This window comes from Eschrichtius robustus, chromosome 3 (genome assembly GCF_028021215.1).
Source record: "Eschrichtius robustus isolate mEscRob2 chromosome 3, mEscRob2.pri, whole genome shotgun sequence".
NCBI classification, from domain to species: Eukaryota; Metazoa; Chordata; class Mammalia; order Artiodactyla; family Eschrichtiidae; genus Eschrichtius; species Eschrichtius robustus.
In genome coordinates, this window is record NC_090826.1 from 157,307,293 (window position 1) to 157,333,892 (window position 26,600).

The 26,600-nt window shown below is 47.7% G+C and overlaps 1 protein-coding gene across 7 annotated transcripts in view; it reads left to right on the forward strand.

Annotated features, from left to right (window-relative positions):
* The window catches only part of SRGAP2 (SLIT-ROBO Rho GTPase activating protein 2), a 234,114-nt gene that overhangs the window by 198,222 nt on the left and 9,292 nt on the right, over positions 1–26,600 (forward strand). For 6 of the 7 annotated variants that reach the window (XM_068541600.1, XM_068541602.1, XM_068541601.1 and 3 more), the window contains exons 15-21: positions 6,154–6,231; positions 7,160–7,294; positions 9,095–9,200; positions 18,786–19,010; positions 22,620–22,699; positions 24,762–24,942; positions 26,432–26,578. In XM_068541600.1, the coding sequence (XP_068397701.1) occupies positions 6,154–6,231; positions 7,160–7,294; positions 9,095–9,200; positions 18,786–19,010; positions 22,620–22,699; positions 24,762–24,942; positions 26,432–26,578 (952 nt within the window). The other variant, XM_068541607.1, reaches the window with a different exon arrangement.

Below are 26,600 nucleotides of genomic sequence, written 5' to 3' on the forward strand. Positions count from 1 at the left end.
CTGTACCACGTATCAATAGCCCAGGAAAGATCAAAATTCCAAGTACAGATTCTACTGGATGTGTATCGCTTTTGTACCATCGTAAAGTCGAAAAGTCTTAAGTCAAACCATTGTAAGTTGAGGACCGTCTGTGTGTATATTGATTGCTCATTGTGTACCAAGAAAAAGTTACTGTGTTCATGAACCTTACATTCTACTAAAGGACCAATAAATAGATGATCAGTTGATAAATAAACAAATTAATATATATCAGGTGTTGGTGAATGTCATGAAGAAAAATAAAGCAAGGTGAGGAGAAGGAGAATGGAGAGGGGATACTGTTCTGGGTGGATTGTTCAGGGAAACTATTAAGTCACCCAAGAAGGTGGCATTTGCCATCCTGAAGGAAGTCAGGGAGTGAGCCACATGGGTATCTGGGGAAGAGTGTTCTGGGGAAAGGAAACATCACATGCAGAGATCCTTGGCATATGCAAGGACCAGCACGCAGGATGCCAGTGTGGCTGGAGCAGAGTGAGTGGAGAAGAGAGTGGCAGGAGATGAAGCCAGAGGCCAGACTCTTAGAGTTTTGTCGACTAAGGTAGGTGTTTGGATTTTATTCTAAGTGAGTGGGACGCTGTTGGAGAATTTATGAACAGGGAGTGATCTTTCTAAAGGATTCCAGGCTGCTGTGTAGAGATAAGACCATAGGAGGAAATAGGAGGCTGCTGCATTAGCCCAGGGAAGACATGGCATAGGGCATCAGCTGTGGAGTTGTTGAGAAGTGGATGGGTTCTGGATATCGTGGCTTGAATGTACTGTCCCTGCCCCTGTACAGGCACAGTACATGCGGAAACCAAAACTTAGCATATTTCTGTAGTGAGGCTCTGGGGAAACAGGTATGCTCACATATTGCTGATGGGAATGCAAACCCATACAACCCTTTTGGAGGGGAATTTGACAACGTCTAACAAAACTACATATGCACTGATCTGATGCAGCAGTCCTTCTAGGAATTTACCATGAAGACACACCTGCAAAATACGAAAGTACATTTGCATAAGGTTATTTATTGCAGCCTCATTTGTAATTGCAAAATATTAGAAACAAAACAACCTAGGGCTTCCCTGGTGGCGCAGTGGTTGAGCATCTGCCTGCCAATGCAGGGGACACGGGTTCGAGCCCTGGTCTGGGAAGATCCCACATGCCGTGGAGCAACTAGGCCCGTGAGCCACAATTACTGAGCCTGCGCGTCTGGAGCCTGTGCTCCGCAACAAAAGAGGCTGCGATAGTGAGAGGCCCACGCACCGCGATGAAGAGTGGCCCCCACTTGCCGCAACTAGAGAAAGCCCTCGCACAGAAACGAAGACCCAACACAGCCATAAATAATAAATAAATAAATAAAATTTTTTAAAAAAAGTAAATCTCAAAACAACCTAAATGCCATACATGGAAGAATAGATGAATAAACTATGGTATATGCACACAGTGGGAAACTATGCAGCTGCAAAAAAGAATGAGGAAGATGTCCATGAAATGACCTGGCGAGATTGCCAGGATACATTGTCAAGTGGAAAAAAGCAAAGGGCAAAAGAGTATCTATAGCATGCTGCCTTTCATGTAAGAAAGAAGAGGGTATAAGAATATACATGTGCCTTGTCACTTCTGCAAGAAGAAATACAGGAAGGATGAATCCAGAAACTAATATTTGACTGGTTATTTACATGAATGGGTCAAAAGAGTGAAAAGAATGGGGGAATGAGAAATGGGAGAAGAGTGACATTTCTCTGAGTATTCCTTTTTGTGTAATTTTGACTTTTAGAACTACATGGGTGTTTTCCATACTCAAAAGATAAATAAACAAATATATAAAACAAGGATGTGGGTAAAACTCCAAATGGAATACAAAAGGTAACAAATAAACCTAACTGTATTACAGATGAATAACATAGGCACACTGAGGAGATGAGGAAGAAAATAATCTAAGTTTCTTTGAAAAACAGTATTTTGATTATATACTGTAAGTCTAACAACAAAAAGAACTGTAAACAAATAATGCACAGTAGTCGGTAATTGTTTTTATCACAGGGTGGTGAGCTAGCAATTCTGAAGCCATTTTATGTGTAAATATTATAAGATGAAGCAAATAAATATATTGTTGATTTAAAGAAGAAAAAAAACCTTAGTATATAGTAGCTGTTCAAAAAACATTTGTTCAGGGAATCCCCTGGTGTCCAGTGGTTAGGACTCCACGCTTCCGCGACAGGGGGCACAGATCCAATCCCTGGTCAGGGAACTAAGATCCCGAAAGCCGTGTGGTGTGTCCAGAAAAAAAAAAATTGTTCAGCAAATTGAATTTTTTCCCCCAGATAGGGACTTAAGGTATTCCTGAACTCCCTAAAGATGATGGATAAAATGTTTGTATATGTGCATTTAGTGAGGATAGGGTCCATAACTTTGGTCAACCCCAAACACATCTGTGGCCCACCAACTGCCAACATTTGCACATCCTCACTATCTTCATGTTCCCTGGGAGGTAGATGTTCTAGTCCCCATTATACAGATGAGAAAGCTGAGGCTCACTTGTAAATGGTGTGTCCGGGTGATCCAGGAAGACTTAAAGGAAGAGAAGGGATGTGAGGAACAACTGAGACTCGATCAGGATGGAAAAACCCCACCATTTTCGTGAGGAAAGGAGCAGAGACATGTGAGCAAGACGTGGTGTTGTAGCAATCATTTCAAGACTTCTCTAGGAGAGCAACTCTGGGCAACAGCTGGATCCAGCGCAAAATGGAAGGTTTTGTGCCGTTTCCAAATAACTTACCCAAGTCTGATTGGCTTTATACTTTTATGTTAGTGAGCACTAAGGAAAAATGAGAAAGGTCATGCATGTGTCAGCTTGGTTATGTGAGGCCTTACCTGCGTTATAATAAAAAGCCAAGTGCTTTTCCCCTTCACTTTCTGGAAACCGACCATTTATTAATGTTCCTACTTTCAGAATCATCAGATTAGACACTCTAAAGATTCTATCTGTTGAGCAAGAACACATGTTGGCCCTTCTAAAGCCTGGGTTCTCAAAGGGAAATGGAAACCAGACAGAAAGGGACCTCGGTGTGCCTCAGGCCTGCTGCCTGGTTTCCAATAAGCTCTCCTCTGATTTCTTCTTGTTCTGGGCCCGTGGGCCACACTGGCTTGTTCTTGATGTCTAATCTACCAAAAGTACCGAGATGATCCTCTCTCAGCAAACTGTTGGCTGCACCAATGAGACTGAGTAGCCTGGTCCCTGAGATGACAGTTCCTTATATTATACTGTGTTTTTGTCGAGTCGCTGAGTAGCTGACTGTTTCTGTCAGAAACTTGCTGTTTACATTCTTTGTTTATACGGCATTATCTGGCTGTCACACCCCATTGGTAACTAATATGGTACTGTTACATTGGGGTCTTAACATTGCCTGCCATTCTGTGAGGGATATTCTGGAGATTCCCCTAGAGGAACAGACAACTTAAGTCCTATTACAAGCCAGGTAATTAAATTCCCCCTGCTTCCTTCTTACTATTGCTACAGTTGGGTTCGGGATTCAGTCCTGGCCTGTGTGGTTTACTGCAAAGGTCTAGCTGATAGAAACCAGTCACCACTACCACACCACCCCCATCAAGAGGGGAGTCCTAAAACAGTGGACAAAATGTAGCATTATTCTATTTTGCTTTCCAAAGAAGAAATTTGTTTGAGATTCAAGAATTTTGATGGATCGTGCTGTAACAGAGGGACTTTGACAAAATGTCCAAGTTTGAGCCACGGTGCTCTTGAGAAAAACCGGACAGGCCTGATATGATAAAAGATGCTAGCTCAGTCCAGCCCCTGGGCTCATGCTTCCTGGATCCCTCCCCAGTTCTGAGTTGCATGTGGGGTGCTCTCTATGAGCCGTATCCACCGTCAGACTGACAAATGGGATCCCCCACCCTCTGTGCTTTCACTCCAATAGGACTCACAAGCCTGGCATTGAGGAATGAGTACATGATTGCAGCCAGGAAGCCTGGGCCCCTGGATCTGGCTCTTATCACCTGTATAACCTAATGCTGGTCATCCCTTATCAATCCCCTCACCTAGAAAATGGGCTTGCTGGTAACCCCTGCTTTATGTGGCTATAAGCACATAAGCAATCACCACACATGCATTAATTTTCTATTATTATTTTTACCCTAACAAACTTCAAAAAGACATCGTTTTCATGCACATTATTCTAGTGTGGCATTGAGGCATGTTGCCTTTAGAGTCAAACTGCAGTCAAGGACCAGTGGCTGGCACAGTGCCTGCAATGCAGTGCCTGATCACTTGTCTTTTCATGTCCTCCCTTTTTCTTTCTTTCTCTGTTTTTTTTTTAATTTTACATTTGAATATGGTTGACTTACAATGTTGTGTTAGTTTCAGGTGTACAGCAAAGTGATTCAGTTATACATATACATGTATCCATTCTTTTTCAGATTCTTTTCCCATATAGGTTATTACAGAATATTGAGTAGAGTTCCCTGTGCTATATAGTAGGTCCTTGTTGATTATCTATTATATATAGTAGTGTGTGTATGTTGATGCCAACCTCCTAATTTATCCCTCCCCGCCATCTTTCCCCGTTGGTAACCATAAATTTGTATTCGAAGTCTGTGAGTCTGTTTCTGTTTTGTATATAAGTTTGTATCTTTTATTTTTTAGGTTTTTAAAAAATATTTATTTATTTTATTTATTTATTTAATTTATTTTTTGGCTGCGTTGGGTCTTAGTGCGGCACACAGGGTCTTTGTTGAGGCGTGCAGGATCTCTCCCTGCGGCGCGGGCTTCTCTCTAGTTGTGGTGTGTGGGCTCCAGGGCACGTAGGCTCTAGTTTGCGGCATGCGGGCTCTCTCGTTGAGGCGTGCGAGCTCAGTAGTTGTGGCACGCGGGCTTTGTTGCCCCACGGCATGTGGGATCTTAGTTCCCCAACCAGGGATCGAACCTGCGTCCCCTGTATTGGAAGGCTGATTCTTTACCACTGGGCCACCAGGGAAGTCCCTGTATCATTTTTTTAGATTCCACATATAAGTGATATCATATGATATTTGTCTTTCTCTGTCTGACTTAACTTTACTTAGCATGATAATCTCTAGTTCCATCCATGTTGCTGCAAATGGCATAATTTCATTCTTTTTTATGGCTGAGTAATATTCCCTTGTATATATGTACCACATCTTCTTTATCCATTCATCTGTCAATGGACGTTTAAGTTGCTTCATGTCCTGGCTACTGTAAATTGGGGGTCCCCAACCCACAGGCCGCAGACCGGTACCAGTCTCGGCCTGTTAGGAACTGGGCCGCACAGCATGAGGTGAGCGGCGGGCGAGCAAGCGAAGCTTCATCTGCCGCTCCCCATCGCTCGCATTACTGCCTGAACCATCCTGCCCACCCCCACCCACCATCCCTGGAAAAATTGTCTTCCACAAAACTGCTCCCTGGTGCCAAAGAGGTTGGGGACCGCACTGTTGTAAATAATGCTGCAATGATCATTGGGGTGCATGTCTCTTTTCGAATTATGGCTTTCTCCAGATATATGCCCAGGAGTGGGATTGCTGGATCATATGGTAATTCTATTTTTAGTTTTTTAAGGAACCTCCGTACTGTTCTCCATAGTGGTTGTACCAATTTATGTCCTCCCTTTTTCATAAGTAGTGAAAGCATTGTCCTCTAGAACAGCCAAACAGTGTTAGAACAGCTAAAGCACTAAGTATGATCTCAGACCCTATGAAACTCTGGTGATGTGTAGTGGCTTGCCTGCCATGTCCCCAAATCTCATCCCTGACCCTTAGGGATAAGCAGGTGCCAGGAATCACTTCCCTACTTTGCAGTTGGGGACAGAGAAGCAAAGGCTGGAGAAGGAGCCTGCCTCATAGACTCTGTCAGAATCAGAAATGATGTAGACATCTCTTCCCTTAAGTCTCTGACTCGGTGCTTTCTTTAGACCAATGCCTCATATTCATTCCAGTGACTTTTCCACCATCCTTGTATAGGCTTTCTCCTCTGGCCTGAAGAAGAGAGACAGGATGCTTAAATACACACTGGCTGAGGGAGACAGACACTCAACTAGGCTTGGAGCCGTGGTGGTGAATTTGCTTTTTTGTCTCCTTGATCACTTTTCCCTGTCTTTCTAGGACTACAGCATGAGGGAATCTTCCGAGTGTCAGGATCCCAGGTGGAAGTGAATGACATCAAAAACGCCTTTGAGAGAGGTGAGGAAACGGCCTGAAAGATAAGACCAAATGTTTGCCAGCTCCCCAGGATACTAGCTCCACGCTTTCTCCCTGAGAGGTACCCAGAGGTTAGCAAGCCAGTTTGCCTCCGTCTTCAGCCCAGCACCTTCTCTCCTGTAGACATCCCCCCACCCCCACCCAGATATGCAGGGAGATGCCAGGGTACATCCCAGTTTCCTCCTTCTCAGCCCCATTCATCCTGCCCCTCTCCTCCGGATGATCTACCCAAACCCAAGAAGTTAACTATGATATCTGGGCAGTTTATGGCTGTATCCAGCACCCTTGGTGGCAGAGCGAATGCGCCTGTTCATCTTAGCCCATTTATTATCTTGTGGGCTATTAAGGTAATGGGCAAGCTTTGGCAATTTCCGTCACTGAAATGGATATATATAGTTTCAATTTGAGGTTGGTCCTATCATTAAATCTAATTACATCTGATATGAAATTTTCCATAGGGAGCTCCAGTATGATTGTTCTCCTGTAAGTAGGTGTGCTTTGTTACAGGCCAAGAGGAGAGAGAGCTAATCAGAGGGGCTGGCCTCCCTGGCCTCATTTCCCTCCCCTAGGGACTCAGTCCCAGCCTGGTTTCATGATCTCATGAGAGAGCCAATTGCTGTGTCCCATCCCCAGCCCAGAGGGAATGTCCCTGAGCTAGTCTGGCACAAGCAAATTTATGTTAACGGACTTTTGTGCCCCTCCTCTGGCCCCGGGGCCCCTGAGCCTAAGCAGTCTTTGCTTTCGCTAGTCTCTGGTTGCCCTACTCGTGGCCACCATGCTGGGCAGAAAGCTGAGGGACTGCGATGAAGGTTTGAATAGGCCACTCCTTCCCCACCACCTCTGCTTCATCCTGTTTGTTTTTACCTCTCTCACTCTCTCTTTCCTTTTTGGGGGGATTGCTTATCCTTAGGAGAGGACCCCCTGGCTGGGGACCAGAATGACCATGACATGGACTCCATAGCTGGCGTCCTGAAGCTTTACTTCCGGGGGCTGGAACACCCTCTCTTCCCCAAGGACATCTTCCATGACCTAATGGCCTGCGTCAGTAAGTATCATCCTGGCCTCAGATTGGCTTCTGGGCCAGAGCACCTCATAGCAACAGATAACAAATTTCCACAGGGTCTTTTTTTCTCATAAGCTTTCCAGTAATGTTTTCCTTTTTTCCTTTTCCTCGGTGAAGTTTCTCTTCCTTGTTGTCACTCCTTTATCCCCTAGGAGGGGAGGAAAAAGAGTGACTTTTCAGGAAGAGTCTGGATCACAAGTCAGAACTCCTGGCTTTTTTCTTTCTGATTCACTTTAAACTCTGTTGCTTCGCTGGGCTTTATCTTTCTTCATTAAAATACATTTTTGTTCATATATAAGACACAGTCCTTTTCAGCTATTAGAAGCTCATATATTAGTGCTTGTGCTTTTCATGATACAAAGGGAGAATACATAAGTGTTATAAATATTTCCTGCTTGTTGCTTTAAATGTGGCATGACTTACCTGTGAGATGTGTTAATATGTGTTCTTCTAGGAATAAAAGCCTCTGCATATTTAAAAGTAGTGATATGATGTTTTCTCAGAGAGAGATAGTCCCTACTTGATCTTTAGATAAAGCAGGTATCTTAGAGGTTCTCTGCCTCTTACTCTAAAATTTAGGGCTTGAAAAGCTATTCCTGGCCATTTAGTTTAGATCATTATGCTGGACCCCCCTCTCATTTGTTGTCCACGGAAACTTGGATTAGTATTAGGTCATTCTGGAAGCAGATGCCGTTGAAATGGTGGCTTCAGAGGCTGGAGGAGGCAATGCCTTTGAAATGGAGAAAAGTTTTTCTTCCCAGATCAACCAAGGTCTTCATCCCCCACCGCCCACCCCCGAGTTTCCAGTTTGATTCCTGAGCACTGTCCCTCTCTGTTATTCGGAGAGAGGGGCCCAGAGCACTCAGGAAACTAGCTCTCTTGTTTTATTGGTTTACCCACGATCTGTGGGAGTCCTAGTGGAAATGCGTTCTGTGGGTGACTGAATATATGCATCCCTCCTACCTTCATGTCTTTTTCCAGGACTGGGCCTAGGTGGAATACCCTAAGTGGATGGGGGTTGCCAGGACAGTACAAGATACCTTGGCTGCCCAATCCTCCCCTTGAGATGTGCTCCCGATCTAGTACCTCCCATTTCTTTTTCACGGAGAGGCTCTCCTAGAAAATGACAATATCCACACGGCACACCGTGAAAGTGGGGAGGCGGGCCATGAGGGAGGCACAGGCCTAGGGCCGTACCTGGAATTAATCTGTCCACAGCACAAGAGTCAGGAAAGTTCTCTGGTTTTCTCCCCAGATATCACTGCTTACACAGGGGCCTGCCATTTCTTGCCTCTGGCCACATTCTCCTCATCCCCACTGCAGATAAGGGAGGGGGGAAGATAAGCCAGACTTGTCCAGGGGATGAGGTGATGCACGTGTGGAGCGGGCAGGACAGGACCTGTGCAGCCCCTCCCTCTCCCCACATGTAGGCCCTCCAAGGCTGGGTGTCGAGCAGTCATAGCAGTTTCTGGTCAGCTCCTTGCCTGTGGTATTGTAATAAGGGGGTGGTAGATGCTCTGGGGAGCATCTCCAACCCCTTCTGTGCCCAAGGAGCATACATCTTAAGTCCTGACCCGGAGAAGGTTCTGGAGCCTGCATGCCCCATCACAACAGCCCCACCCCAAGAAGCCACAGAGATGGAGCTCCTTACACTGGCCCAGTGCTGTGTGGACTTGACTGGCTGCTCTCCATATTGCACCCGCTGCTAGTCAGGGCCTTCTGACCACTATTTCCTGGGATCTCAGTTACAGTGGAGGGTAATGCATGGCTTTTTTCTTTCAGCAATGGACAACCTGCAGGAGAGAGCTCTGCACATCCGGAAGGTCCTCCTGGTCCTGCCCAAAACCACTCTGATTATCATGAGATACCTCTTTGCCTTCCTCAACCAGTGAGTAGACTTCCCAGGGAGCAACTGATCGGGCCTTAGCTTCGGCCGCTGGAAGTTTACGTAGGGACCTATGTTGATTCCTCCAGCCCAACAGATACTTATTGAACACCTACTGTGTGCTGGGCACGGTCGTAAGATGTAAGAATACATTGTGAAATAAGAGACAAATGCCTGGATACCATCTGGCTCGTGTTCCAGCAGAGGACACAGACAATTACAGAAACATGAGGTAGTAATAAGTGCTTAGAAGAATAAGGAAGTGTAAGTTAAGGGATCAGGGGCAGAGGTGGAAGAGGGAGAGACACTGCAGAGGGGCCTTCGGCAAAGGCCTCTTTGGGGAGACGGTGTGTGAGCAGCAGCCTAAATGAAGTGAAAGAAGGAGCCACGGGGATGGTCAAGGTCATCAAGCCCCAAAAGTCATGGCAAAAATGAGTTTAGATTTGAAGAAGCCATTGGAAAGTTTTAAGCAGAAGAGTGTTGTGATCTGATTTTTTAATATATTTTTAAAATCCACTTCATGGAGAAGTTACCATAGAGTAACGTGGAGAGAAGCGGGAGAGACCTCACCAGAGGTTATTGTGCAGTCTCGGTCGGGAGTGGTGGTGGCTTAGACCACAGAGGGAATGGTGGAGGGTGATGGGAGGGGTCAGGTGTAGGATCTATTTGGAATACAGCTATGATAGGACCTGCTGATGGGTAGGATATAGAATGTGAGGAAAGAGAAAAAATCTACATTTTTGACATGAGCAGTGGGGAAGCCATGATGCCATTTGTGGAGCTGGGGAAGACAAGATGTGGAAGAAGCAGTCAGGACAAGGTGCTGATGTGGACATGTTAACTTGAGGTACCCGTTAGCCCTCCAGATGGAGAGTCTAAGTAGGCAGCTGAACGTAGGAATCGGATGCTCAGGGAAGAAGCCTGGAGCAGAGATACAGTGTGGGGTCATTGTGCACTGATGGTAGTTAGCTGGTCCGCCAGGGAGTGAGTGTAGCTAGAAGAGAGGTCTGAGGATCAGAGGGGCCTTGGGCTCAGCCGGAGTATTTCTCCCTGTCTAAGCAGTGTGTCCTCGCCCAGGGCAGGCATGGAGGGCAGCAAAGACAACGAGCAAGGACATGCTTCTTCCCTTAGGCACCGCTGTCTTTCCACGTTGCTTTCATTGCAGCATCTCCCTCAACAGCCGACGCCAAAGTCTATCAGTGGGCAACCCGAGGGCCAGATAAGGCCCATAGATGTGTTCCCTTTAAGTCCACTCTGTCTTGAAAACATTGAACCATTTAAATATTGGGAGATTCTACTTCTTAAAAAAATGTAGATTTCTAGCTTCTCTTGAAAAAATCACTAGGTCTAACAGCACTGGATCTGCACGCCCAGGCGGCCGCAGTTCCCTGTGGAGTACGGGCTGCTGCCTAGACGAGGCGGTCAGGTGCCCCCAGTTCACCACAGTCCCCAGCTCTCCCCGAAACTCCCCGATGCTGAGGCTGAATTCAGTTGCCATTATCATCTCTCTGGCTTTATGGCTTTTCATAGAGTGGGGAAACATTTCTTTAGATCCATGAATCTAGTTTTTTAAAAAAGGGAAAACAAAAAGTAGACCAAGGGGCTAGGGTGTTTTAGCTCATATGGCTTTGTGAAAATGAAGACTCTTCCTAGTGGGTTGGTCTCTGCTTCAAAGGAATACAAGTTCAGAGGCCATCTCAGGAGCCTCAGCCTGCTTACAGACCAGGGTCAGCCTGACCTTGAGGCATCTGGGCTAGCAGCCCCCACCTGAGACCTTTCAGGGGCAACCACACTGTCCTCTAGCCCTGTTGCTGGCCCTGCAGAGTGACAGAGGGTCCTGGCCCAGCAGCCTGCTGCTTCCACGTGGCTGTGTCTGCACCATTCATTAGCCAAGCCCTGACTCAGCACCACAACTGCCTTTAGTTGAGAACCCCTCATGACTCACGCAGGGTTTCACATGCTGCCCGTTTTAGGCAGATGGAAACTCTGGTAATGACTCTCAAGCCAGTCGGTCCCCTCAGGGCCACCAGGCCTTGTCTCCCCTCATTGACCAATACCTGCCCTCAAAGAGCCTAGTCTGCTCCCCCAGAGCGAGGACCATGTCGGTTGTGGGTACACAGGCAGGGGAGCAGGCAGGTCCTGGCGTGACTGTGTGTGTAAGCACAATGGTCTCATCCTGCCCACAGTTTCCTCCTGCTAAGTGGAGGGGTGAGGGAGTTTGTGGGTGGGGAGAAACGGTAGAGGAAGCGTCATAAGAGCTGGAGAGGGTGGCCACTGTCAAAGGAAACATGGAAAATTGCACCCATTCAAATGATGACTTTTGTTTTGTTTCACTTCTTTTTCTGGTTAAAAAAAGATTAACTTGCTCATCAAAGTCTTTCATGGAAAAGATGCTGCATTAATAACCACCGTGTTTCCTAAAATAATAAATGGAGTGCAGGACACAGGCGATAGAGAAGACTACCTGCCTGCACAGGAAGGTGACAGGTGATAAGTATGCACTTATCAACAGGTGTAACCAGAGTTGGCAGGTAGCTCCTCATGGAGACTCTCCCTGGGCGCAGACTTTTAGGACCCCTCTCGTTTGCTGTTACATGTCCTGACAGTGTGTAATTTATTTCTGGCTATTGTCTTTTTGTAGGTTGTACACATCCTCCATCTCAAGGAACCCCCAGAACTGAGATATATGTATGGAACTCCTTACACAGTGCACCAGTGCTGTGTCGACTTGACCTGGTTCCACATATATCTATATAGCTAGTGTTCAATCCACTGTATGAACCTTGGGTACATGCCTGTCCAGCAAGCCTTGTTAATTATTAACGTTATCCTTTCTTAGCATCTGCATTGATGATCAATTGCTGTGTAATAAATTACCCTAAAACTTAGCAACTTAAAACAATAAACATTTATTGTTATGTCACAGTTTCTGTGGATCAGGAATCTAGGTGCAGCTTAGCTGGGGGCCTCTAGCTCCAGGTTTCTTGAGGTTGCTGTGAGTGTATTGGGGGCAGGACTGTAGTTTCTTCTGAAGGCTCGACTGGGAAAGGATCCACATGGTGTTGGCAGGATTCAGTCCCTTGCATGTTGTTGGACTGAGGGCCTCCTTTCCTGGCTGGCTGTTGGTCAGAGGCCTCCGTCAGTTCTGCACCACATGGGCCTCACCATAGAGCTGCTCGTGACATGGCAGCTGGCTTTGCTCCAAGCAAGTGAGTGAGAGAGTGCCCAAGAGAGCAGCCAGTCTTTGTAACCTAATCTCAGAAGTGACGTCCCATCACTTCTGCCGTACTCCATTCATTAGAAGCGAGTCACTAAATCTAGCCCACACGCAAAGGGAGAGAACTACACAAGGGCATGAATACCAGTAGGCAGGGACCATAGGGTTCATTTTAGAGGCTGCCAGCCACAGCATCTGTACTACTCAGTGGGTTTTCACCCTGAAACAAAGTGCAGGTAGCTACCCCTCACTGCCGCTGACTCTGCTGCTTGCCTTTTGAAACCTGATTTCTTCAGATGTCAAACAATATAGACTTTTAGTCTCTTGCTAATCAAGCGAGGTCCATAGACCAGCAGCATCAGCATCATCAGGGAGATTGTTAGAAATGCAGAGTCTCAGTTCCTCCCCCACCCCACCCCCGATGACCTATGAATCAGAATCTGTATTTTGACAAAATCCCCTGATGAGTCATAGGCACATGAAGGTCCGAGAAGCATCACTCTACATCCTCCAATATTGCTCCATAATCTGAAAGAGGGAATTGGTGGTGCTTTTCTCACTGTTAAGACACATCAGCTGCTCTCCAGAAAAGCTGAGTCTTCCTCCAAACTTCACCATCTCAGGTGCCTCCCAGTTTGGAAAGATTCTGTCTGCACTGCTCTTCTGACTTTCACAAGGAGTGTTTTAGCTTCTGTATGAAAATGGACAAGTAGAGTTGTGGCTGGATTGTCCTAGAGACTCACAGATGCTCATGTATTTATTCACTTATTTATTTAACATGTATTTATTAAGCATTTACTGTGTGCTAGGCCCTGTTTTAGTTGCTGGATATCTAAGATTGCACCAAACAGTCAAGGTCTCTGCCTTCATGGAGCCTACGTAGCACATAGAACTGGAGGAAGACAGGCAAAACTGATAAGAACACATGTCATGGGACTTCCCTGGTGGCACGGTGGTTAAGAATCCACCTGCCAATGCAGGGGACACGGGTTCAAGCCCTGGTCCAGGAAGACCCCACATGCCACGGAGCAACTAAGCCCATAAGCCACAACTACTGAGTCTGTGCTCTAGAGCCCGCAAGCCACAACTACTGAGCCCATGTGCCACAACTACTGAAACCCACATGCCTAGAGCCCATGCTCTGCAAGAAGAGAAGCCAACACAATGAGAAGCCCGCTCACCACAACGAAGAGTAGCCCCTGCTCGCTGCAACTAGAGAAAGCCTGCACACAGCAGTGAAGACCCAACACAGCCAAAAAGAAAGAAATTAATTAAAAAAAAAAAAAGAAAGAAAGAACACATGTCATATGTCAGAGGATAAGGGCTGTGGAGAAAATTAAAGCATGTTACGGGGGTGCTTCCCTGGTGGCACAGTGGTTAAGAATCTGCCTGCCAATGCAGGGGACACGGGTTCGAGCCCTGGTCTGGGAAGATCCCACATGCTACGGAGCAACTAAGCCCACACGCCACAACTACTGAGCCTGAGCTCTAGAGCCCACGAGCCACAACTACCAAAGCCCACGTGCCTAGAGCCCGTGCTCCGCAACAAGAAAAGCCACCGCAATGAGAAGCCTGCGTACCGCAAGGAAAAGTAGCCCCTGCTCGCCACAACTAGAGAAAGCCAGCGAGCAGCAACAAAGACCCAAAGCAGCCAAAAATAAATAAATAAATAAAGCATGTTAGGGGACTGGAGAGTGTAAGAGGTGGGTGTGAGGGTTTCCTCTTTAGTATACAGTGGTCAGGGACACGTCACTGAGCAGGTGACAGTGGGCAGTGGCGTAGGAGGAGGACCAAGAGGGAACGGTGTCCCAGAAGCCACATAACGTGTTTCAAGGAGGGTGTGATAACTGGGATAATGTGATGACAGGTCAGCTAAGAAAAGGACTGAGAACTGATTTAGCAGCATAGATGTCACTAGTGACCTTGATGGGTGTTGTCCTGGTGGAGGAGGAGGGGCAAAATCCTGATGGTGTCAGTTCAAGCGAGAAGGGGTGCTGATGCTGGATAAACAAAATGTGGTAGATCCGTACAGTGGGGTCGTATTCAGCTAAATGCTACTGGGCTGTACACTTTAAAGTGGTTAAAATGGTAAATTTTCTGTTGTGTGTGTTTTACCACGATAGAGGGGTTGGTGGGGCACACTGGAAGAGAGTAGGTGTGTGAATCTGCTGGGGCTGCCATAACAAAATACCATAGACTGGGTGGATTAAACAACAGGAATTTGTTTTCTCACAGTTCTGAAGTCTGGGAGTACAAGATCAAGATGCCAGCAGGGTTGGTTTCTGGGGAGACCTGTCTCCTTGGCTTGTAGACAACCACCTCACTGCGTCCTCACGTGGCCTTTCTTCTGTGCACACACTGGGAGACAGAGCTCTGCTCTCTTTTCCTCTTCTTATAAGGACACCAGTCCTGTAGGGTTTGGGCTCCACCCTTATGACCTCATTTAACCTTAATTACCTCCTTAAAGGCCCTGTCTCCAAATACAGTCATATTGGGGGTTAGGGCTTCAACATATGAATTGGGGGGCAGGGAGGACACAATTCAGTCCATAACAGAACCGGTGAAGAAGAACCAGAGAATCAGAGACAACTCTCAAAGAATTTTATTATAAAGAGACGAGAATGGGACAGTAATTCAGCGTGGATATGGGCTTAAGAGAGAATTTTGTTTTTAAGATGGGTGGTATTGCTGCACATTTGCATGCTAGCGAGGGTGACCCCATAGAGAAGAACTGATGATGGAGGAGAGAGCAAGGTGATTGCTGGAGTGCTATTCTTGAGGAAGTGAGAGGGGATGGGATTGACTGCATAGGGAGGAAGGCAAGTCAGTTAATGGATGTGGGAGCATGGAAGTTGGGGACAGGTGGCTTTATAGGCAAGGGGAGTGAGGGAGTGCCTTTGAAGGGCCATCAGGAAGAGTCAGCCACAGTTACCTTCCACTTCTTATCTCTTAAGGAGCCTTTTGGGAAAGTCTGTTAAACCATGGATTTACAGATTCTCAACCCCACGTTTTGCCTGGGGCCATGGTGAATAGTACAAATTCTCTTCATCCCTTTCAAACCTGAAATCAACCCTGATGCATAATATCTTACCCATGGTCTGTTGGTTGTTGCCAAATCAAACCCCTGGAGGCCTTGAAATTGAAGGTTTTTAATGGAAATGTCATGTTTAAAACAGTGTGTTCAAAGCTTCGTGTTCTCCCTGAGGACTTAAGGTTTTGATTTGGGGATGCAGAGTCCTCAGCTTGTTAGAGTATGCCTGTCAGGAGAAGAAGACGGTGGACACCTGTAAGTCAATTACTGCCAAATGTCAGCGGCCCTGCTTTCCATTCCCTGACTGGAATCAAAGGTCCTATGTCAAGAAGCAAACAGGACATTAAAATGACAGAAAATATTTCTTGAACATCACCTATGTGCCAGGCACAGTGCTAAGTGCTTTGCACATATTACCTCGTTTAATCTTCACAACAGCCCATCAGGGGGCACATAATTGCCCCCATTTTATGAAGCAACTAGGGAACTAGTACAAAACGACGGTAAGCAATGGAACTGGGGCTCAAAACCAGGTCTGCCTGACTCTAAAATTCTTGGGATGTTTTGTTTTTCTTTTTAAATGTAATCAGAGATACAAATGTGCATCATTTTTTTTAACATCTTTATTGGAGTATAATTGCTTTACAATGTTGTGTTAGTTTGTGCTGTATAACAAGGTGAATCAGCTATACGTATACATATATCCCCATATCCCCTCCCTCTTGCGTCTCCCTCCCACCCTCCCTATCCCACCCCTCTAGGTTGTCACAAAGCACCGAGCTGCTCTCCCTGTGCTATGCGGCTGCTTCCCACTAGCTATCTATTTTACATTTGGTAGTGTATATATGTCCATGCCACTCTCTCACTTCGTCCCGGCTTACCCTTCCCCCTCCCCGTGTCCTCAAGTCCATTCTCTACATCTGCGTCTTTATTCCTGTCCTGCTCCTAGGTTCTTCAGAACCAACAAATATGCATCATTTAAAAGTAAAAAGTCCAGAAAAGTGCATGATGAAAAACAGGTTTCCCACACCAATCCTGATTTTCTCATTCCCCCCAAAACCCACTGCACTGGACCTTTTTAAGGTGCTCAAAAGAGGATGAGTTCAAATCAATTAGGAAAGTTCACTCGTGTTATGGACAGAAACTAAAGAAATATAGTACAATTCTTAGAGGAGATGGCATATATAGAAGTCGATACCAAAAAACATTTTTTTTAAAGAGGGAGCTGTTACCAGTATTATCCATTTTAGAAATTCCTTTAAAAATAAAAATCCAGTGTTTGAGGTCTTATACCAGGTGCAGCCATCGGAGTCTTCAAGGATTATTAGCACCATTATATTATATACAAAATTGTGTGCATTTGTTATGTGCTCATATATGAATTTCCCTGGGGAGAGAATCCTTAGTTTTTGTCAAATTCTTGAAGGAGCCTGTGTCCCTCAAGTAGTTAAGCACCATGGCTTTACCCCCAGAACTTAGGTGTTCCAGTAGATTGGAAGAGAAAGAAGGATCTTGGTCTGTATTTTAATGGGAGTAAGAAATGGACCTGGACCCATGAGAAGTGGACCCCAGTGCATGAACACAGGTCCTCTCTGGCCCTGGTCATTGTAGCCACCTAGGAGTTGAGCAGTCCTTGCCTTAGAAGGCCGGGCAAGATTCCTCTTCTCTCAGTGAGCTTAGACTGGGACCCTCAGGCCTAGAGTTTATTTCCCTTTGACCACCAGGCTTCCCAGAAACTACTGCTTTTCTTCCATGTTACCAAAACGTTGTCAGATCACACTAAAGAAACGGGCTTCCTCCTCCTTGTCCCTCCATGACTCGAGGAACCAGCCAGCCTGGGATGGGCTACAATTTTAGCCCCGTGGCACCTCATGCCTCCGTTGTCCCTGCTAAGGTTCCCAAGCTAATTATCTCTCCTGTCTCTCTCCAGTTTTTATTTGACCAAGAATTAGACTTGGAAACTTCTACCAGCCTTTTCTGAATCTCTGCTCTCTTTTAATTCAGGAGCCAGAGAGGATTATAAAATTAAATCTTTAAAACCTCCTATGAAGCAGTCTGGCCACTGAGATCCATCAACTCACCCATCTCAGGCCTCCCTGCATCTGACCGGGTCCTACAGAGCAGTGGTTCTCAGCCATGACAGTTATTTGTCACTGTCGCACTTCATTGTCCCACTTCACATGTTCTGCAGTGATTCTCTAAGGGGACCGGGGACGTATCTGAATCTTCAGTGAAGGAGAGAATCATTGAGATAGAGACCAGCTTGGTAATTTGAGTCTGGATGCTGGATACACTAGAAGTAAACTCTGCTCAATTCTGAAGAACAGCTACTCAGATGAAGACAGCTGAGTCCCAGGCCTCTGGCTCAGCACCATGGCTTTGGTATCTTCTCAAGATCTATCAGAATCCAGATGCCCACAAGGGAGGCAGAACCCCATAGCAGAGCTCACATTTCTGCAGACTCTTAGGGGTGGGGTACATCCAGAGCTAGCCCAGCCTTCAGTGCCTGGACAGACAGACCAGTGGGCACTCACCACTGAGGGGCTTGGGTCCTTGGCCAGGGTTGGAGGTATGGCTGGAGCAGCTGCTGGCTGGAAAGGGGGAGTTCCTGGAATAAAATACCTGATAATGAAGTCAGACTGCGTCCAGGGGAAGCCTGAGCAGGAGCTGAGCTACATGCTGACCTTTTCCTGAATAAATCCTGAATGTAATAGTGGAGGAGGATATTATGAAAATGAAAAACGATTGCATTAGCTGTTCCAGGAAGAAATTCACGGGCTTGATGGAATACAAAAGCTAATCGGTTGGCTATTTTTTAAAATAAGTCTGGAGCTTAGAATGGAATATCCCTAATAATTTGATTATTTTGCCATTCAAGAAGGTACACAATGCACAATGCCTGCGTCTTCTGACCGTGTCATTACCAGGGCAGCCCGAGGGGCTCCGTCTGTTCTGTCAGCTTAGTGGGTTGGTCTGTGGGAGCGTATCCAGCTCTGCAGAGTGGTGTGTCCTCAAGGCAGGGTGGATTTGGTGGATATGGTCTAGGGTTGGGGTGGGGATTGGGGGGTAAGTAGGATTTGAACAGGGAGCTAGAGAAAGAGGAGGGGTGAGATCTGCAAGGAGGGACCTCCGCTTTGCCTTCCCTTGGCTCCTGAATGACTATCCTGGTGGTCATTCTCTGCTCCCCCTACCAGCTTTCTAGACGGGCTCTGACGCCCAGAAAAGCAGGTGGCCGTTTGTGGTACTTCTGTTCTTGCTCCTGGCGGTGCCTCCTGTGATTGTGTTTTCTGGGCATTCATGCGAGTGCTTTTCAGCTTGCCCCCTCTTCCTTCTCCTCCAGTTTATCACAGTTCAGTGAAGAGAACATGATGGACCCCTACAACCTCGCCATCTGCTTCGGGCCCTCGCTGATGTCAGTGCCTGAGGGCCATGACCAGGTGTCCTGCCAAGCCCACGTGAATGAGCTGATCAAAACCATCATCATCCAGCACGAGAACATCTTCCCAAACCCTAGGGAGCTGGAGGGCCCCATCTACAGCAGAGGAGGGAGCACGGAGGATTACTGGTAGGGGGCTCAGGGTTGGAGGAGGGGAAATGTCACCAACACGCACTGGCGTGGGGGCCAGATGGCCAAGCGAGACCGAGGGAAACACCCAGATCCTCCCACCTCCCACTCCAAGGCACTTCAAGCTGCCAGGATCAGGGGTTGCTGTAGGCAGGGCCCCACCTCGACCCAAACTACTAAGTGCCACTTCAGGCTGCCTCCTTTTTTTACGAGTTCTGAGTGATGAGAGACCATTCTGAAAGATAATGACAGCAATAACAGGAACATTAATGACCTCCAGGAAAGGAAATTTGATCAGGTTGTACGCAGAACTGCCGTTCATCAGGCAGCGGTGTCTCTCAGGCTCCTGCTCGGAGCTGGCTATTGTGAGAAGAACAGTCCTGCGTCCCAGGGAATTTCTGTCTTACTGGGAAGATTTCAGATATGAAGCGTAATTTCCTGACTGTGAGTTTATACAATGATAATTTAATAATGATCTCAGGCATTTGTGACGAGAAAGCGGGGTAAGGTCCATTTTCGGCAGGTTAGGCCCAGTGCCCCACTGAAGCAGGTTCGTCATGACTTCACCTGGAAATAGAGATATAAAAGGAATCCCTAGGGCACATCTTTACTAGACCCTTCCGTTAGACAAATAACAGATTTCCATTTTACAGATTAAGTCATTGCAATCTAGAGAGGCCAGGGACAATCTTTGAGGCCACCCCAGTGGTGGGGATCCCAGCCCTGACCCCTTGACTGTCAGTGCAGGGTACCACCCACTGCCCCACACTGCCCCCATCGTGCCACTTACAGGGTCATTTTCCCAGTAAACGCAAAGACAACTGCCTCTCTCTTTTACTCCCTAACATCCCTTACCTCTTCCTCCTCCTCCCTTTCCCTTCTTCCCCTAAACAGTGTTTCAGCCTGGGCTGAAAGCATAAGCCAGCCCAAATCGGATTCCATCTGAATTCAACATCTGGAACCAATTCAGCCAGCCCCATTGCTATGGACTGAGGTAGGGGAGGACAGGGGAGGTTGCTTACTTAATGAGAGGCCAGTCAGTCCGTGCTTCTCCCTAATCCCTACAGAAGGAGCCTCCAGCCCAAGGAGTGAGGAAAGTGCTATTCATGTGTCTGTGAACATAAAAATACCACTGACATTGCTGAGTTCGGTCTTCTCTGCTGTCCTGTAGATCCCGGCATCTGAGGCTGAGCTGGAGAAATCTAGGCTCACCAGCTCGGAGAGAAAGCTTCCGGTCACTGACAGATGGCTGGTGGGGACTAGGGATGTTGTTCAGGTCTCAGCCTACTGGCTGATGGGCTCCAGGGAGCTGTCCTTGTGCATGTGACTTGGAGAGTTGGTTTCCCTTGCATGAGTGTTGAAAAGCTGTGGAATAGTGTTCCCGATTCCTGCTTCACCTCCCTTCTCACATATCAAACCGCTGCAGGCTCTGGACCCATTCCAGGACACAGAGCCCCCGTCACGGCCCGGTGCAGCAGGGCCCTGGTAGGGCTCACCGGGCACAGATGGGAGGGCACCTTCCTCTCAGTTCTGTCCAAGGTCTTCTCCCAGCACAACACCACCAGCCCCCGGCCCCATTGGTTGTGCATCTGCCATTTATTAGCAGCCTCTGGGAAAACCACAAGATGAGTCAGGGCCTGTTACTACCACAGACTGGGTGAGAGGCCAGAAGCACCCCAGGATCAAGAGTAAATGACCTTGGGTAGGAGGGGCCATCTGACTGCTGGGTTCATAGCCACTCAGAAGGCTCCCAGCCTCTCCATCAGAAGAGAGAGAAGTGCCAGCGAAGTGAGCTAAGATGGATGAAGGAGGGGAGGGAGGGGCGGCAAAGGGGGAGTCAGAGCCCAAGTATACTGGAGATGGGCCAGGAGACCAGAACAGCCAGGAAGAGGGAGCACCAGGCCGCTTGGCCTCCCCGCAGCCCCACTGCGCCACGCTTACCAGCCCTGAAACCGGAACCCAGTTTTCCAGGACTGCCTGCCATGTAGCATGCTGGGCTGCTTCTGAGACCACAGGTGTTAGTGAGGCTGGGGTGTGCATGTGGAATGAGAGAAGCATAGCATTTCAGGGCTAGAAGGGACCTTATAAAGCATCAGCTTGTCTTTACCTTAGAGCCGTGGTTTTCAAAGTGGGGTCCCTGGACCAACGGCACCTGCCTCACATGGGCTGATTAGGAATGCAAGTGTCCCGACTCCACCCAGACCTAGTGAATCAGAAACTCTGGGAGTGGGTGAGGCAGTCTCTTTTTAACAAGCAATCCAGGGCTCTGTGAAATTTGGGAGCTGCCGCCTTAGTGGACGGCCACAGAAATGAACTCAGAGGTCTGGGGGAAAGTGAGCCTTTGCCCTGCACACCCCTGGGGTCCCAAGGGTTTCCAGAATGTCACCAGACTCATTCAGAGGGTTTTTAGGCCCAGAAAACAGTGAGAAAGTGTGCCCACATTTTCTGATAAAGAGGAATCCCTGTTGATGTTCTCCCATAATGTTCTCTGGGGTCTGGAGAGCCTCCTTGGAACTCTTGCTTCACACGGGGTGAGTTCTAAATTAGTCCCCTAGTTTTTGAGGAACTTTCTAGGAGTGAAGGACCCGTCCGCTGAGGAGGGAGAGGCTGTAGGCTCAAAGGTAGAAACTGAAGCCAGGATGTGGGGTTGAGGGGTGATGGTGCTTCCATAGAACTGCCTGGAAAGTCTCACTTGTTACTACCTACCGCCAGAGGAAGAAACTTTAGAAATGAACAGGGTTTTTCTCTACTTTTCAGGAAGTCAGAACTTCCTGGTGCCTCCTCCCCATGCACTCTGAAGTCCAAGAGATCAGGAGTAGAAATGACTTTCCTAATAACTTCCCTGCTCATTCTCGATTCTCCACCCTGGGTAATTTTAGGCTCCATGAATTCTGTCAAGAACTTGACCCAGCTCTCATCCGCTGCCCTCTTGCAGTGTCCAGCCCACAGCAGACTTTCTTCCCCTGCTTGTGTTTCCCACTCATTTCTATGACTCACCTCCTACTTTCTCACCAGTACTAAACCACAAAGCAGCCAGAGGCATCAAGCAAAATGAGAAAGAAGGAAAGAAAGCACTGCTTTTTAATCACTCCCTCTTATTTCATTGAATCCTCACACAACTCTGTGAGATATATAGACCATTATCCTCGATTTATAGATTAGGTAGCTGAGGCTGAAAGAGATTAAGTAATTGCCCAGGGTCACACAGCTCCCGAGTGTCAGAGCTGGTTTTTGGATCCAGTTGTATCCGATGCTAAAGCCCAGTGTTTCCCTTCCCCCTTGCTCCCTCCAGGAACTAATTCACCTAGAGAAATAGCCCTTGAGGAGCTAAGTTGTTCCGTATTTTCGAAAAGATTTATAAGTTCAAATGGGGTTCCCCTTGTGTCAAGATGTTGTAAGTCCCATGTAGTCTCGAGTAGTTTTTGTAGCAGGAGCTAGCCTAGAGAATCCCGAGAGCCTTACATTTCATTATAAGCATCTGTCTGGAGTGTGTGAGCAGGATCTAGAGAGCCTAGGATAGATCCCATGTCCAAGGAAGCTGTGTGAAAGAGAAGACAAGAATTTTGTAAGCAAATGCTGAGGTCCCAGTTACTCTTGGTTCTGTTGCAGTGACAGCCCTCACGGAGAGACTACCTCGGCTGAAGACTCAACCCAGGATGTGGCCGCAGAGCACCATACAAGTGATGACGGTACGAGGCCCCACTTGGAGTCAGTGGGACTGTGGGGTGGTGAAGCAGAAAGGAGAGATTACGTATCCTGTGCTCCTGATGACCCTTCCTGCCCAGCAGTGCCCTCAAGACGAGCAGGGAGCTCTCCTGCCTCCCAGCTTCACTCCTTCCCTTTCTTGGAGAGACAGCCCACCTTCTCAAACAGAGTGGTCTCTGTATTAAACCAGAGGTGAAGAGCTAGACCTCAGCCCTTCACCCTTCTCGCCCCACCTCACTGCCCCTCGTCCACCTCCCAGCTCTTTGTCTCGTCTGGCTGTCTCACCAGTATACTGTCAGTCCCTTGTCATGGCCCAGACTCCTGCCAGGTAGCTGGAGACCAAAGTGAAGGAGAGCTCATTTGAAAAACAGAGAGCCCAGGGAATAGTGAAGCTGGGTGCCAAGAACCCAGCAGAAGCAAGCCAGAGGGGGATGGGAATCAGGACGCAGAAACCACATGCTCTCACGCCTGCCGACTGGAAAAATTGACCCTTTCCAAAGCACAGACATGCGCTGCGCAGCCTGGCGGGTGTGCGTCAAGAGCTGGAATGCGCAGCTGTCGTCCGTGGGCCTCGGCGGTGCCCATGATTTATTAGGGTCTGTCCAGCCAGCACATTCCCCCTCCTGCCAACAGTTCTACACCTCCATTTCTGGATCGCTTGGGCTCTGGAAGTCTCAGCAGCTGACAAGGGGCCTCAGAATTTTCTGGGCACAAGAACAAAATGGCACAGACTGCAGTGTTCCCTGCTCCCTGCCTTGCTATGAATTCTGCAATCCTAGGCCAGCTTTTAAAGGAGAAAAAAAAATTAGGATTGCTGCTTTGGCTCTTAAGGTCAGATGGATCAATATGATAATTTACCACACAACGGGAAGGGATTTGGTGAACCAAGGAAATTCGTATTTGATTAGAGCCTACGTGTGCCCAGCACTGCTAGAGGCTTTATATGTCTTATATCTTAATCCCTAGTGAAATTGATAGAGCTGCTATTTAATAGTTAAGAAAACTGAGGCCAGAGAGGTCGAGTGACAAACCCGCAGCTGTATGGAACTGACATTGGGATATTTAGACAGGCCCCCTGTAGTGAAGTCCCCAGCCCTGCCCATTCAGGAGCAGACCCATCTGCCCCGGCTGTCTAGGCATAGTCTTGTTTGTAAGTAGCCTTTCTCTCCACTACTCAGAACATCTGATTTTAGCCCCGGGTTCCTGATCTGTGGGTGCCTTCTTTTTGCTCTCTGACCTCTACCTGCCGCCCAGAACAGATAATGACAACGATGGCAATAATAACAGTGGCTGACGCGTATGTAGCACTTACTGTGGGCCCACACAGTTCTGAGCACTTTTACAAATTGTTATGTGTTGACTCCTCATACCAACTTCCTGAAAAGGGCACTATTATTATCCTCATTTTATAGATGAGGAAACGGAAGCTCACACAAAAGTAAAAATACATTGCCTTTGCACACCCCTTTTAATTTTTCAAATCACTTACATGTGCATTTTTCCATGTATTGACCACAAAATATATTTCCATATTTTGCTGCTTGGAAAGTTGATTGGGCAAGTTATTTTCTCTTTATAGAGACTAAAAGCTCATGTTCTAGTAGGGAGAGTGGATAATGTAAATAAATTATTCAAAGTACAATATGTTAAGTGTTCTAAATTAATGGAGTTATTTTATAGTCAGAAAGGAAGTAATGCTTACAAGTACAGTATGGCATAAAGAGCTATGGAAACACCAAGGAAGTTACTAGAGGAAGCAGGTGATGTTTGAGTTGTGATTCAATGTGTTTCATCAGGCAGGTGACAGAGAGAGGGATTCCGGGTGGAGGGAACAGCATGAGCAAAGGCAAGGAAGGGCATACAAGTGCTTTCAGGGGTTTGCACAGTCTGCACGGGAATCACCTGCTTTATAGATCATCTGTGACTTATTTTCACACTAGGTTATCTTCCCACCACTGTAAATTCAGCGAACTGGGCTCTTCCACCCAGTTTCCTGAGTCTGTGAGTCCCAACAACATGTGTTTCCTTCTTTTCCACCCCTCTCAGAGTGTGAGCCCATCGAGGCCATTGCCAAGTTTGACTACGTGGGCCGGACAGCCCGAGAGCTGTCCTTCAAGAAGGGGGCATCCCTGCTGCTCTACCAGCGGGCTTCCGACGACTGGTGGGAAGGCCGGCACAATGGCATCGACGGACTCATCCCCCATCAGTACATCGTGGTCCAAGACACGTACGTTAGGCCCCCTGCACCTTTAGGGGTCCCTGGCCGCACTGTGGGAGTGAGACTTTATTTCTGGAGCCCAGGAGGATGAGGAAGACCAACCCCTAGGGGGCGCCGACACAGTCCTGAAGTGTCATGGTTCCTTTGAAGGGCCCCCAGACTCAGAGACTGAGTGGAGAATTATTTTTTCATCTCTCCACTCTCTACTCCCCCGCCAATCACATCTCCACCACCCTCCCCCACCCCCAGTCATTTTAGAAACTTGCCAGCCAGCGCTCATCCACATTTATACCTGATGAGTGATAATGAGGGGTTATTATTTGACCACTTATATTTTCTTTCTGGAAAGATCAGGTTGGGAAAACATTTTGATTTCTCTGTCTTTTTTTTTTAAACAACCTGATGGCACTTTTCCACTTGCAAATGAAAATGTTGAGTTCATTTTCTAGTAGAAATCTAGCTTAAGCAGCCTTGTGGAAATAACCCAGTTCATTTAACCCAGATGAGGTTGACTTGGAGAAAGACAGGGGAGAGGAGGGGAAAGGATATTGGGGAACAAAGGGAACGTGGACTGATTCCAGAGAGACTTCATCACACGGGCTGTAGGTTGGTTCCTGCTCTTTGAAGCAATGTCTTTGGATCTGGAAGGCTTTTCCCCGTGGCCCCTCAAATCTGCCTCCCTGCCCCATTGCCCTGCCTCTGACCCCGACTCCCTCCCCTTGGATACGATGCTGTCAGTGTTTTTAGTCCTTCCCTTAATATTATTTTTTAAAGGTTGATATCCTGAATGAGTCTGCACCCTCCCAGCCTCTCCCCGGCTCGTTCTGCGGGGAAATCCTCCCTCTGTTGATAACATCGCATACCTGGTGGCCATCTGTGCGTGGACAGGACCCTCCCAAATTTAGCATTATGACTTCACTCCAGGACCGAGAGAAGATGAATTGTGGGGGAGAAGGGGCTTTCTTTGTCATCAGTAGCCAGAGGGGCCGGGAGAGCCATGGAGAGACCTGGGACCGGCTTGGACGCTCTAAGCGGGGCTAGATGCGCTACGACAGAGTGTGGCGGTGTCCTGCCTCAATGCCGGCATCTCCAGAGCCACGGCAGAGCTGACTGCCCTTGCCCAGCTGTGCTCGGGACCTGAGCACATAAACAGCCACCTGGACCTCCTGCGGGAGGTGGCCCCGGCACAGCTGCCCCGGGAAAGCAGCGAGGGGTAGAAGGCAGACACCTCGAATCCAGGAGTCCCCTAGCCCAGCTTTCAGAGGATCTGAGGACCCCGCAGAACTCAGCAGGATTATTTATTTTTATTTAAATGACCCTCCAAAGACCCGTAGCTTTCCTTGCCTCCGCTCCCAGAGCCCAGCCAGGCGTCGCTGCTGCCTCAGAACCATTGCGGGGTCGCGTGTGTGTCGGGGGGGCCATCTTGCCGATTTAACACTGCTTTTTGTGTTGTTGTTGTTTTCCCCTCCTCCCTGCCTGCCTGCCCCTTCTCCCCCAGCGAGGACGGTGTCGTGGAGAGGTCCAGCCCCAAGTCTGAGATTGAGGTCATTTCTGAGCCACCTGAAGAAAAGGTGACAGCCAGAGCGGGGGCCAGCTGTCCCAGTGGGGGTCATGTAGCCGATATTTATCTTGCAAACATCAACAAGTAAGCTCTGCTTTTCATTTTC